Source organism: Melanotaenia boesemani, chromosome 15 (assembly GCF_017639745.1).
Source record: "Melanotaenia boesemani isolate fMelBoe1 chromosome 15, fMelBoe1.pri, whole genome shotgun sequence".
NCBI lineage: Eukaryota > Metazoa > Chordata > Actinopteri > Atheriniformes > Melanotaeniidae > Melanotaenia > Melanotaenia boesemani.
In genome coordinates, this window is record NC_055696.1 from 1,252,104 (window position 1) to 1,265,000 (window position 12,897).

A 12,897-nucleotide genomic window follows, 5' to 3' on the forward strand; every position below is an offset into this window, starting at 1 on the left:
TAAAGTAATGTGCCTTTTTATAGGTACTTTCATTATCAGTAGTAAGGTCGTCATTAATTTTAGCAGTAGGAGCAATCATTTGAAGGAGGTGTGGCCTCTCGGGTTAAAACTGTATCTTTAAATAATTTAGCTGTTTAAACATCATCAGTTTTACCAGCTGATGATGAGCTGCTGTCATTCTGATAATGTGACATACTGACGTTTTGTCAGGACATGTTGGAATATAAAATCTATTCAGAGACGGCCGTGGAGCAGTTATTACAAATAAAACTTCTTTAGCCTACCATCCCCTAATGAATGAATATGAACATAATACCTTAACTGTTCAGGAAAAAACATCTGATTTTGTCTTCTACATTTTTATCAAAATGGAGGAAACAAGCTAATGAGGTTGTCCTGATAAGTGTTTTGATCAGTTAATACCTGAAAACTGCGTCAGTTGTTTACAACCTGAATGGTTTAGACGATGCAAAGATGTCAGAGTTGTGAAAGGCTTGGACTGGAGAACCATCTCGTAAGGAAGGCTCTCCCATCTGTTTACAACCGTGATGGCTGGAAGGAGTTTTTCTTATTTGTTTGTTTCGCTTTGTTAGTGGAGCCACCAAACCAGTTAAAAAGGGTTGTTTGTTGTTTTGTTTGATTGTAAATCATAAAAACATCTGCTTTTATTATGTAAAGCACTTTGTGCCTTTGCTTTGAAAACTGCTTTATAAATAAAAGTTTATTTGACTTTAAAGTAAAGAGGAAGAAGAATGGCTTAAATAGCACCACTGAACGTAAGATCCACTCATTACTTAAGTCCTGGTCATTTTTTCAGAAAACATTCCTAAAAAGACAGAATGAGGTTTGTGCATGTGTTCCTGGTGTGAAAGGCATCTATGGACTTTAGACGATGTGTTCTCAGAGTAAAGAGTTACTCTGCATAGAATTAAGTACAGTAAAAATGTCAATTAAGATAAAACAAAGGTGAAAAGTAAAATTTCTATCCTTGCCTATTTTTGCTTATCTGATGCCATACTAACATTAATTATGCACACAGGTGCCACTGATCACCTTCAGCACCAAAACAATTTCTAAACATTGGATAGATTTGACTCTAAACAGATTATACTGCAAATAACAAATAATAACAAAAGCAATGAAAAGAAAAGAAAAATGTTGAGCAGTGTTAAGAAAAAACTATCCTTATAAAAGACGGCATTTTACACCTTGAAGTGGAAACGCTACTCTGTCAGCATTGTTTCCAGACCCTCTCGTTCCCAAGACGCCCTAAAATGGATTAATGCAGGTTTAGGTTTGTTGTCAGTGAGCAGTGGTGTTGATTTATCTCTCAACTGAACCTTGGGTAGCCGGACAGTCAGATTTGTGTGTCTGCTCCACAGCAGGAACGCCATGAATCTGCTGGTTGGTCAAACATAAACCTGAACTAGAACGTGGAGGCTGAAGCTTCACTTCCAAATTTATAACCACAAAGCAGACAATTCAAATTACACTCACTGGTTATTGGAAAGTGGTCACAAGTATTCTGTGCTCTTAATTCTAATCGATTAGCTACTGAAAATGACACTGAAGTCTATGGGCACCTTGTTTGCACCTCACTGATCCACAGTGAGACGTTCTGTCATGATGAGGAGCCTCTCAGCTCATCCTCCATTTAGCATCAGAAACATATTTCCATTTAAACTACTAATAGATTATTTTCATGAAAGTTCAAGTAGACTTTTTCTTTGACAATAATGACACAAATGACAGATAAAATGTTTTTATGGATCCCATTTTTATTATTTACACATAGAAACAAACAAAGGACATTATATTCAATCATTTGAATATTTCACATAAATTAAATTAACCCAATAAAAATATTTTACTGTACATGAAAATAATATACATTCAGGAATACCACACAATTGTTCTGAGAGCTAAAATTATTTTCATGATATTTCCCATCATCCCTTTAGCCAACAGCAGGTCAGTTTTTGATCTGGGCAGACTTGAGACACTAGAGCAGACAAGCTTTAAGGTGCTGTGTGAATTCATGCCCACAGGCCTCCAGACATGTGCAGACTGCTCGGTCCTCTGCCGGTGGTTATACAATGGTGACGTGTCTGTGTCTCCTGAAGCCCGATTCATCCACATCTCCTGCCCGGTTACTGTTCACAATATCAGGCATCTGAACAAAGAAAAGAAAAGAAAAGAAAAGAAAAGAAAAGAAAAGAAAAGAAAAGAAAAGAAAAGAAAAGAAAAGAAAAGAAAGAAAAGAAAAGAAAAGAAAGAAAAGAAAGAAAAAAGAAGAAAAGAAAAGAAAAGAAAAGAAAGAAAAAAGAAGAAAAGAAAAGAAAAGAAAGAAAAAAGAAGAAAAGAAAGAAAAGAAAAGAAAAGAAAGAAAAAAGAAGAAAAGAAAGAAAAGAAAAGAAAAGAAAAGAAAGAAAAAAAATTAAATGAAAAGAAGTAACATTAAAGGTATGTTTGATTATAGTGTTATTTCACCATTATAAGCAGCATGAAGTAGTAACAATGCTTGCAGTGAAGTATCCATTAGTGTATTTAATACTTTGGTTAAATTTTGTAATGGAACCTGTGATATACTGAATAATTATATTCTTGGGCAATTTTTACAACTAACACAAGATTTTCAGAAAAAAAAGTACTATATATATATATATATATATATATATATATATATATATATATATATATATATATATATAAATACTATTTTTGTATGTGTACTATTTTTGTACTACTACAGAAAGCTACAATGCTATGCTAGCTTAGGAAAGCTAGCTATGCTAAAAAAAAAAGGTCAAGATGAGTTCAGACCAAATGTGACTGAACTGTATGGGTGTCACATATGAAGCCATGTGGTGACGTCAAAAGAAAGTATATTTTATGGTGTGTTTGCCACCAATATGTAGAAACAAGATGTTATCTAGCCGTGCGTTACCATGACTACTAGCGTGTGGTAACGACATAGTTAAGTCATGGTCATGTTTTTATCATGTTCATTGTCTGCACATTGTTTTTGTTTAAACCGTGATCTTAAGCACCTGAATTAAGTGTCTCTTACTGATTATGACAATATTAAAATTAAATGAAATAAAAATGATCTGTGATACATTTGCCATGAAGGAGTTGGCCCATTATCTTGTGACCACGGTTTTATAACCTCCTATATATAACTGACATGTGGGCACAACATAACCATTTTGCTCCATTAACTTATTAATTAGTAACAGGTTAAATTAGTTAAATCTCTTGTATTATGCATTGTACAGATTAATATATTTTCTTCCAATGGCACTAGAGAGTTGTGAGGTACAGATGTGGACCGACACGACTGCAGCGCTGCAGTCTCCTGCAGTCTAACAGAGTTTATGCTAATATGCTTTGCTATGGCTGCACGTCACTACAAACATATTGGACATATGGAAATGTGGCTAATTTGTGTTTTGCTTCGATATCTCCAAATCTTGCATCAAATTTGCATGATCATGAGGAAATATGGTTGTTGAGTGTGGGTGACTACCATCCCAAACCTACCTCCAGGGTGCTGGAAACAAAGCCGCTGTCAGTGAGTTCACTGGGAGTTACACCTGTGGGAACAAAGACAAGAGCAAGGCTGTACTGTGGTATGGGTACATACATACACGTTCCAAATCTCTAGTTTTCATGTGAGTTAGTTGGTTCTGACTTTTAAAATACTGCTTGATCCTGCACTATCACTAATCACTGGGACGCCGTCTACAATCGCGTACAGGTGCAACACGTGATTTCACGTTGCATATCCAATCCATTTTTCTAAATCAAAGTATTTTTCTATTTTTTTTCCCTGTTTGACCTGAACTTTTAGGATTTGGGGCATTGTCACAAGCAGATTATAGCTGTGTACAATATATCATAAATGCAGCAAAGAAAATGTTGTAACATGTCTGTTTTAATGCTTAGTCTTACTTGTTTGACCTTCCGGCACATATGATGGGTTGACTTGTCCTTGTTTTTGTCCACCTGCTCTTGACTGTCTCTGTGTCCTCACTCTCCTGCTAAAAAAGCATCCACAATCATTTCACTGCACACAAACATTTAGCTATGAAAATGGGAAAAGCACGGGCGGTTTCTGACCTCATTTCATCTTGGTAGTTTGGTTCTAAAGAGGACAGATAATCACATATTAGTTATTAGTTTAAGTTAAGAAATGACAGAATCCAGTATATATGCCTTTTTTTCATATATAAGAGAGCCTGATGTCAGTTTATTTATATTTCACACAGGCTTGTGTAAATTAAGTTTTGCTTGCTGGAAGCTTACGTTTTTCTTTCCTGCGTTTCCAGCAGAATAGGATGCCAAGGATCAGCAAAACCAGCAGTGCAAGTCCTCCAAAGGATGAAACCACCGCTATAAGCACGGTCCAGTCAGTCGGTTTGGGAACTGTTCAAGGAAAAAGATTTCATTAGTAAACGATCATTAATACAACCAACCAATATGTCATGAAATGCACTCAGCAAATTGAGGTTTATTAAAGATACAGAAAGCACTAAAAAATGACATTAGTTTTTTTTTATTTATTTATTTCTTATTTCAGGCAGTAATATTTACAGTAAAAAAAGAAACAAGAGAGGCATGCAAGATTATCATTAACCTTTTTATTGTTTCAGTTATTCATGTATTTTGTTTATGTGTGAACTTTGTAGTGATTATTATACCATTATTACAGCCTGGAATAGGAAAAGATATACTAAAGAAAAAGAGACGTGTTCTGTGTTTTATAAACAGTATAAATTTGTTTAGTCACATAAAACAGTGACTTGACCAGAAACCAGAAAGAAAACACCTGTTAAATAATCCCTTTAATAATAATCCCTTTGTAGTAAACAGAAAAAAACGTCAGAATTCAGTTTTCCCTTTTCATTTCTAAATTTTAGATGGTTGTGTGTTTAAACATACATGAGAATTATATTGAGTTTAAAGTTAGAAGATAACATAAAAGCCATTTTGACGTCAAAGGCTGGGTTAACACAGGCACAGAGGACATCATTACAATCACTGGGATTTTTTATGTTTGTTTTTCTTTTCCAGTTAATCTAATTTTACTTCGTACTGTGAAGATTGTCCATGAGCCAAGTGGCACAGTGCAGGTACACGGTAGGCCAGCTAGACGTATTTACACAGTCATCCCCATTATTATATCTTATTGCTGTAAAGTAAATGTTTTGAGATGATTTTGTTTTCTGTACAGGGTCAATATGATTCATTTTTTCATTGCTGTATTTGCTCCTTTTATAAAAATTGACTAGTATTCTGTCAATTACCATGGAATAGCTTTCTTTCTTTCTTATTTTAGGATCCCAATCATGTCTGTCGTAATGAATATGTTTAAATGAATGAATGAATCAGGGTTTCCTGTTGTCTTTTTGAAATGGGAAAAAAAGATAAAAAGTTAAAAACACCAGAAAACATAACAAGCTACATCTGTTTGAGGAGAAATTTCAGTTTCCATCAGTCCCCTACACTCATCTATAGTCAGCCTTAGAATTTACCCCAGTCCTTCAAATCTGGGGCGTCAGTCTCATTCATTTAGTTCCTCACCTTCGGCATCAGCCTTCACAGCTTTAACTCCGAATTTCTGCTGAATCTGCTTTGTTACGTAAAGTCTTGTTGAAATCGGCTCATATCTCTAACACAGATATAATTATTATTATGATCATTTGGGATCATACCCAGGTTCTGAAAATAATCTTAGATTATCTTAACTTTTCTCAAGTTTCTTTAGTCACAGTATCCAGCTCTCTTCTCACTAAAGTATGAAGTCAGGTCTTGGTAAGAATTTTACTTTAAAGGTCCCATATTATATATTTTTTCAACAACTTCATACAGGAGTCAGAGGTCCAGCAACACTGTTTTCACCCCAAATTCAGCCTTGGTCCTTCATCTCAGCCGTTCCAGATGCAGCTCTAGTGGCTCTCCGGAGAACGGGCTGTTTCTGTGTCTGAACCTTTAAATGTCCGTCATGAGTTAGCCTGGCCACGCCCCTCTCTGGGAGAGGATCCGACTTTCACTGGCTCGGTGATTTTAGAGGGCAGGCTCAGCTAGCCGGGGGGCGGGTCAATGACAGTGTCCACTACCAGGGGGAGAGGTTGTTTCCCTTCATGAGGTCACGAAGGGAAAGATCTCAGACTCACCTGTTTGAGCACACATTCGCTAAAAAGTGGAGCAAGCAGGTGAGAGAGGAGACAGAATTTCCTCATTTTTGGGCCTCATACACAGGCTGAGGACACATGAATGTTAGAAAACCTTTAGAAAGTGAGTTTTACATAATATGAGACCTTTAAGGATTCATTTCAAGCAGATTTGAATGGTTTTTAAATTTTATATTCTTTCTCTTTTTACATACAGTGTGTGAGCTCTGCACCCAGCCTGTTCCCGTTAAAACTCAATACATCCCTCTTTCCCTCGCAGGCTGTGGATTGAATCAGGATTCTTCACTTCCTCTGGGAAATGCATTTTTTCCATGTCTGTGTTATAAGCGTGTGATCCACGCTATCTCTGCACACCTCAGCTGTAACCCTGCACTCTGGCATGCACCATATGTGGAATGTGTTTTTTATTGAGTTAAACCTGATTCTATTAGATTACTGTTCATTTACTCAGGTTATAGTGTATATGTCTGGTGTAAAGCTCTATTTGTGGCTTTGCAGGTTTTTCTGAAGGCATCCACTAATGAACACAAATGAATGCATTACTGAGGTATTAGAGAAATCGATTATCATTGAGCAGTAACGTGTCAAATGTTTACATTTAGCCCTTGACTTTAAAGCTTACCTACATACTTAGCACTGAACTCCTAAACACTGTGGTTACGATAATGGACAGTTTAAAAGAAAGTTCAGACATTTTTTTAAATTTTTCTTCTTCTTCATCAAAACCACAATAAATTCTCATTTTCCAACATGTTTTCTTCTAATTCAGTTAATGTTTCATATTTATTGTGCATTCAGGGTTTTTTCTTCCCTTCCTTTTCTTCCCTTTTTTTTCTCTTCCTTTTTAAACTTGTTTATTCATTTTTCCCTTTTCTTTCATCTTTATTTTATTTCTTTTTTTATTTTCTTTTTTTTTAAGAGGAACTGTTTCACCACCGATATGTATTGTCAGGAGACAAATCATTTGATAACAGTATTCAATTTTATTTTTTCTCTTTTCACATTTCTAATGTGGATCTGGTGAAAAGAGAAAAAAACATGATCTGTAATATGCCTTTACATTTTAATCCTACTGTTTCGGTCACTGGCAATATTAAACAGCAAATTTTATTAACTTGATTAACTTTTTGAAATAGCTGTTCCTTGCCCTAAAGGTTGCAGGTTCATAAACAGCTCCTGGATTTTTAGGAATATCACATGCAGTAGGCAAGTAGCTAAAGCAATTCAAGGATGGAAAAGCTGAATTAATAAAGAGATAGCAAAAGCAAAACATATAGAATGGCTAATAGAAAATGTAAAAGCAAACACTATGGAAAAATAATAAAAGTGAAAGTAAAAAAAAAGTTAAATTAATGTGAAAAAGGATGATGAAAGAAGTTGTGTAAATGAATTCATTTTTGTAGAAAAATCTATAAAATAGTTTTAAATGTATTTACATATTATTTATATATTATAATTTGTGAATTTATTCATAAATGTCTGAATTTTTTTCATCCTTTTTCATAGCTGTGTTCAGTTTTCAGGAATCTTGCTTTTTTAAATTGTTTCTAAACCTTTTTGGTAGAAACAAATAAATAAAGAAAAACTGAGATGTGGCTTTTGTGCAAATACTGAAAGCCGGACTTTCTTACCAACCACCATGAAGACAGAGCTGGACTGTGGGGCTTTTAGTGCTGCCACAGAGGCTAAGCATTCCACTGTCGCGCTGCTGACTGCCTGGAACTTCAGGACACTGCTGGAGTTGAAGTAATTCTCATCGGCCACGCTGGAGGTGTTGTACAGGCTACTGTCCACAGCTTGGCCATTTTGGCTCCAGGTGACAGTCGGTGTGGGGAACCAAGCTGCTGTGACACACTGAAACTCAACCTGCTGATCCTGCTTCACAGTAACGTTACTTCCCATGATGCTGACTGTCCCACTCTCTGGCAAGACAGAAGAGACAGAGGGAAGCGACACTCAGTGGAAAGTTATTAAGTCATGCTGAGAATAAAAGTCACTCTTAAATTCTTGGCTTCAGGGTCCTAGGACTTTGATATGATATGAGATTGTCTTTCCTAAGTCGCCATGCAGGCAAATGGACTAATCTGCTTCCCTAGCCCTGACTGCTCCCCGGGCGCTGAATCTGCCCACTGCTCCTAGTGTAACTAGTGATGGGTTACAAGAACAGTACGAATTTCAGTGTGTTTCACAAGATATGTACTGACAAATAAAGTTAACTTTAAACTTTATTTCGTTTTGTTATATTTTAAATAAAGGGGGAAAAAACGACATGTCTGACCCCTATTTGAATGATGTGTGTGTTGTTCCTGACTGGCTGAAGCTTCTTAGCCTCTCTCTGTTGTATAAGACCTTCGCCATCCTGGTACTGTAGAGACTTCCTGTCTTGTGGAACCACCTTGTGTTTGACCAGAGTTTTGATTGTCTGCTGGTTTATTTATGTTCTTTGTTAACTTATGTCATAAATAAAACCATGGAGTCCATGTGAGAGGGTAACAGACTTCATGGGATTGGTTAGCAGGCAGATCAGCCATGAATGGAGAAACTTATAACTAAGTTTAGGCGAAACCACTCCTGCTCTCTCAGATAGACCTTAAGAGTCAATGTGGACACATATGGTACATGTGTACAATGACTCCAACTCACAACTTTCAGAAGATCTAATTGTGTATTGCTTGATAGCACTAGGTGTCTTAAGAAGTAAAGTTAACTGTTCCAAGTTCACTGCTTGGTTTATAAAAGAAACATTACTTTAATAAAATGAAATCCTTTTGACAGCTTTTACTACATTTTTAATCATTTGCATTAGTCTAAGAGCACTGTTCCCACAACCACATGCAGCATTAGTCTCCATAAAGTGATTCTATTATATTGCCTTGTTTTATTTGAAAGTTAATATGAATTATTATCATCCACCTGAAATGAACTTAAGTTCTCGATTCCCTCACAGGAAGAAATAAGCCTGTAGTCGCCATCATGTGCAGATGCTCTCTAATCACTTCTAATCATAGATTTTCTAAAAGTAAAAAATGTGCTCTGAGCTTTTTTTATCCTTCTTTGCATCTGCTATTGTTTGTCTGTTGAAGTGAAGTTGACGTCAGAATTTGCCTAAAGGCCAGAGAAACGCCTCACTGCTGCCCTCTAGAGTAAACTCTGTGACCACATCACTCTTGCATTTAAATTCAGCCTTCTTTGTTTGCATGTGGAGAAAATATCACTACGACCCTGAATGTTAGGAAATTTTCTAATCTGAGTTTGTTTTGTTCACATTGACTCCCTCTATCTGTAAAAAAAAAACTACACAAGACTCCTCAGTCATCAGGTAAACATGAAGAACTGAGCCTGATAGCTGTGAATGACCCCACCTTGAACGTTCAGCTGCGCCGTCTTAGGTGTGTAGTCTCCTTGCACGGTGCAGATAACTGGCCCAGTGTCTCTGCGGGTGACATTATGTATAGAGAACTCCACACAACTCGTGACACCACTGGAGCAGAATCTGGCAGCGAACTGCTCCGACGATGGGATTATTTCCCCAGATGCACGGACGGTAAGGACGAGCAACCCTCGGACCTGCCAGGTCATGACCTGCCACACTCCCTGCACGTTGGCATTGAATCGTACATCAGAACCTTGCAGCACTGTTGCACTCATTGGTTCCAACTGGACCTCCTGTGTCACCACTGGACAGGAAATCATATGTCAACATATGCATGCACAGTGGAGCGTAAAGACATATTTGGCTTGAAATACAATTTATTTTGATCATGGGATTCAGCTCTATTTTTACAGTGGATGTAACTTTTGTGTCTTGCTGTAAAAAAACATTCAAACAAGTGCTCTTTTATTTCAGTAAGCAATGTCATGATGAATCTGTGGCCTACTTTGGCCCTTTGTAAGGACGTTTCTGACATTTTGTACATTAAATAAACAAGCTTACTGTTCGCTTATCATTTACTTTATAAGGAACTAGGGTTGTACAAAAAAAAATGATTCTCAGATACTAATCAGTTCTAACATTCAGTATCTGGTTAGATATAATCAGAGCGCGTGTCGATACTTAAATGCCACGTTGGCGTCTGCTGGTTCACAAACAGCCAATTTTAAACAGGCACTGCAGCGGGCAGCCCCGCCCCTACAGCAACTCCCTGGAGGACCCACTGATTTCTTTTATTGTATTTTTTATTTTTTGCACCACACTAAGCAAACAGTCTGAGAACACAGTTCAAGACTGGATGAAGACTATCTCTGCACAAACTAATAGAGCTTTAAAATAATACATTTATTTTATGTTGTTAATGCCTTCTCTTAAATTTATTAAAACATTTTTGTTTAATTATTTATATTGTGTTGTTATTTCGGTGGTGTTCTGACTTTGAATTTAAAAATACATTTTCCCCTCTATAGTACCTAGAAAACAGTACCTAGAAACATCCTTAGTAACGTTATTGAGTTTGAAATTTTAGTATTGTGACAACCCTATTAGGACCCCCATATTGTTCTGCTTCGCTCTAAAAACAACCCTGACTTGTGGTCTTAGACTCCTTCAGTGTAGATTTGCCAGTTCACACATTGCATCTCCTTTTCTACCACAATCCAAAGGTATTGGATTCAGCTCCAGGATCTCCCCCAAAATGGATCTGCAGGTCGAGGAATGCTGTAGATTCCAACATGATTTAGTAATATCATGACTAATCAATCATCCAGTACAACATGAGAAAATGCCTTAAAAAAATGTAGTTAGAGAGCATAACCATGGGTAGCAAGTGCACAAACATGGGGACACCGTCAGGAAACTTGGGCTGCAGAATGGGAAGGATTTCTTGGAATGCTTGAGTTTGCTCAAGGTGCATAAATATTATGAAGGACATTTGCTTGGCTTTGTTGGCTTACAAGACTGAAACTCAAACAAAACAAAATCTCAGCTGATTGTCGACAATTTATGGGAATTAATATTGTATTAGTCAAAAATGTAAAATGATCAAAATGTTATTTTAATATTTCATTTGTAATCTGTTAAAAATGTAAATTGTATACTTTTTCTACTGTAAACTGACCCCAGGAAAAAAAGCTGATGCATCATAATGCTGACACTGATGGGGATCTCAATAAACATAAACGTAAACATAAACATAAACGTAAACATAAACATAAGCGCAGAAACATAAACATAAACATAAATGTAAACATAAACGTAAATGTATAAACATAAACGCATAAACATAAACGTAACATAAAGCCGACATTAAAGCCAAGTTGTTGAAGTCTTTCGTTCACGGATCTGTAAATGAAAACTAATCCTCTGTTCCAGGTAGTCTGATGACTGCATCCTTGGGTTAGTGCACGACTGCGCTACCTCCTTGGCCACAAGCACTTCCAAAGGTTAGAGCTAATTAATTTCCCTGCAGAAATCCCTTCATCCACTTCCCAGCACTTTTAAAACGTAATTTATCACGTATCTGCAAGTGCATCAATCCATACATTTAATGCCTTTCTGCACATAAAGATCGTTAGGCTCACAGCATAACTGATTAACACATATTTGAGGAAATAATGATGCCGTGAATCAGCTGCTTTTGCCAAAATATGAATTAAGGAATTATGCTAGAAGATATGCACAATAATAAAGCTTTTTGAGAATAAATAGTAAAACTTTCAAGAACTCAAATGAATTTCACTTCTTCTGTACAGATTAACTAATCAAATTTTTTTTTTAATCTCTGTCTAGTTTATAGTTTCTAATCGGCTTCAGTTTATGGAAACTGGAAACGTGGTGGGATGCAGGTACACTCGGACAGTACGTATGCACAGCAGACATGCCTGAAGGTGGGAGACGTAAGTCAGGTGAACATGCATACTGGTTTTTACTGTATTTTTTCTGATTACAAATTTATTTATTCATTTATTTATTATCACTTCTTGTTTTTTAATCTTCTCGTTGCAAAGTCTGAAAACATAATTTCTAAATAAGGAATCCAACCCCCAGATTAAGTAAACAAATACTGACCACCACACAGCAGAGGACAGATGTAGGAAAGAATAAACCATGATTTCCAGGAAACAGTCATGCTACTGCAGTTTTATCTGAAAATAAAAGAGAAACAGTGACAGTCAAAAAAAAAAACACTTAACCATAAAAATGTTCAGAAACATATCTAATAAATATCTGGGATGACGTCTCTAAACATTAAGAACATCTGTATGTTTGAGAATCTGAAAAATAGTTTAAACAACAGATCAAATGTTAAAACAAATAGCTGAATTAAGGCAGAAAAAGACAAAAAAGAGAAAATTTGTATACATTCTTCATGAAATTGGTCTTATTTAAGGGGATTCAAAACCGTAATGTTTATATGTTAATCCACATTTTAAATGGCTCCAGTGGAAAAACAATGGTAAATAAATTTGTCATATTGGCTGAAAAGACAATTATTAAGGTTTGTGAAAGAAACTTTTTCATCATAATTATTTCAACACACAAGTCAGGGAAGGCTGTAATGTCCAGTTTACTCCCCTCTGCTTACACGCTTCCCTCCGCGGAAATCAATGCGTTTAAATTTGAAACGAGCAAAGTGGTTTTTTTCAGGGGTTTCACATACAATTTATTATTAAATTATAATTATATCAATCATCTCAGTGATCATCAGCTCTCATTAAATAAACTTACTGTGTGGCAGCTTGTTTTGTGGTGTGGGGACCGGATCAA

At 36.2% G+C, this 12,897-nt stretch overlaps 1 protein-coding gene across 1 annotated transcript; it reads right to left on the reverse strand.

The window, feature by feature from the left end:
- Positions 1–1,924: 1,924 nt before the first annotated feature.
- On the reverse strand, positions 1,925–9,890 carry igsf5a (immunoglobulin superfamily, member 5a). The gene is made up of 7 exons (XM_042008774.1): positions 9,560–9,890; positions 7,829–8,119; positions 4,309–4,428; positions 4,123–4,147; positions 3,955–4,043; positions 3,544–3,596; positions 1,925–2,173 (listed from the first exon to the last, which is right to left on the reverse strand). The coding sequence occupies exons 1-7, from the start codon at positions 9,888–9,890 to the stop codon at positions 2,090–2,092; spliced, it is 993 nt and encodes a 330-aa protein (XP_041864708.1). The 3' UTR covers positions 1,925–2,089.
- Positions 9,891–12,897: the final 3,007 nt, after the last annotated feature.

What these genes read in the sequence shown, in the direction of transcription:
- igsf5a (XM_042008774.1), bottom strand. Translation starts at nt 9,890, where the DNA reads ATGATTTCCTGTCCAGTGGTGACACAGGAGGTCCAGTTGGAACCAATG. An exon ending in GAAACGCAGGAAAGAAAAAC is followed by an intron (nt 4,148 to 4,308) that starts GTAAGCTTCCAG and finishes TGTCCTCTTTAG; the next exon opens with AACCAAACTACCAAGATGAA. An exon ending in AACTACCAAGATGAAATGAG is followed by an intron (nt 4,044 to 4,122) that starts GTCAGAAACCGC and finishes ATGCTTTTTTAG; the next exon opens with CAGGAGAGTGAGGACACAGA.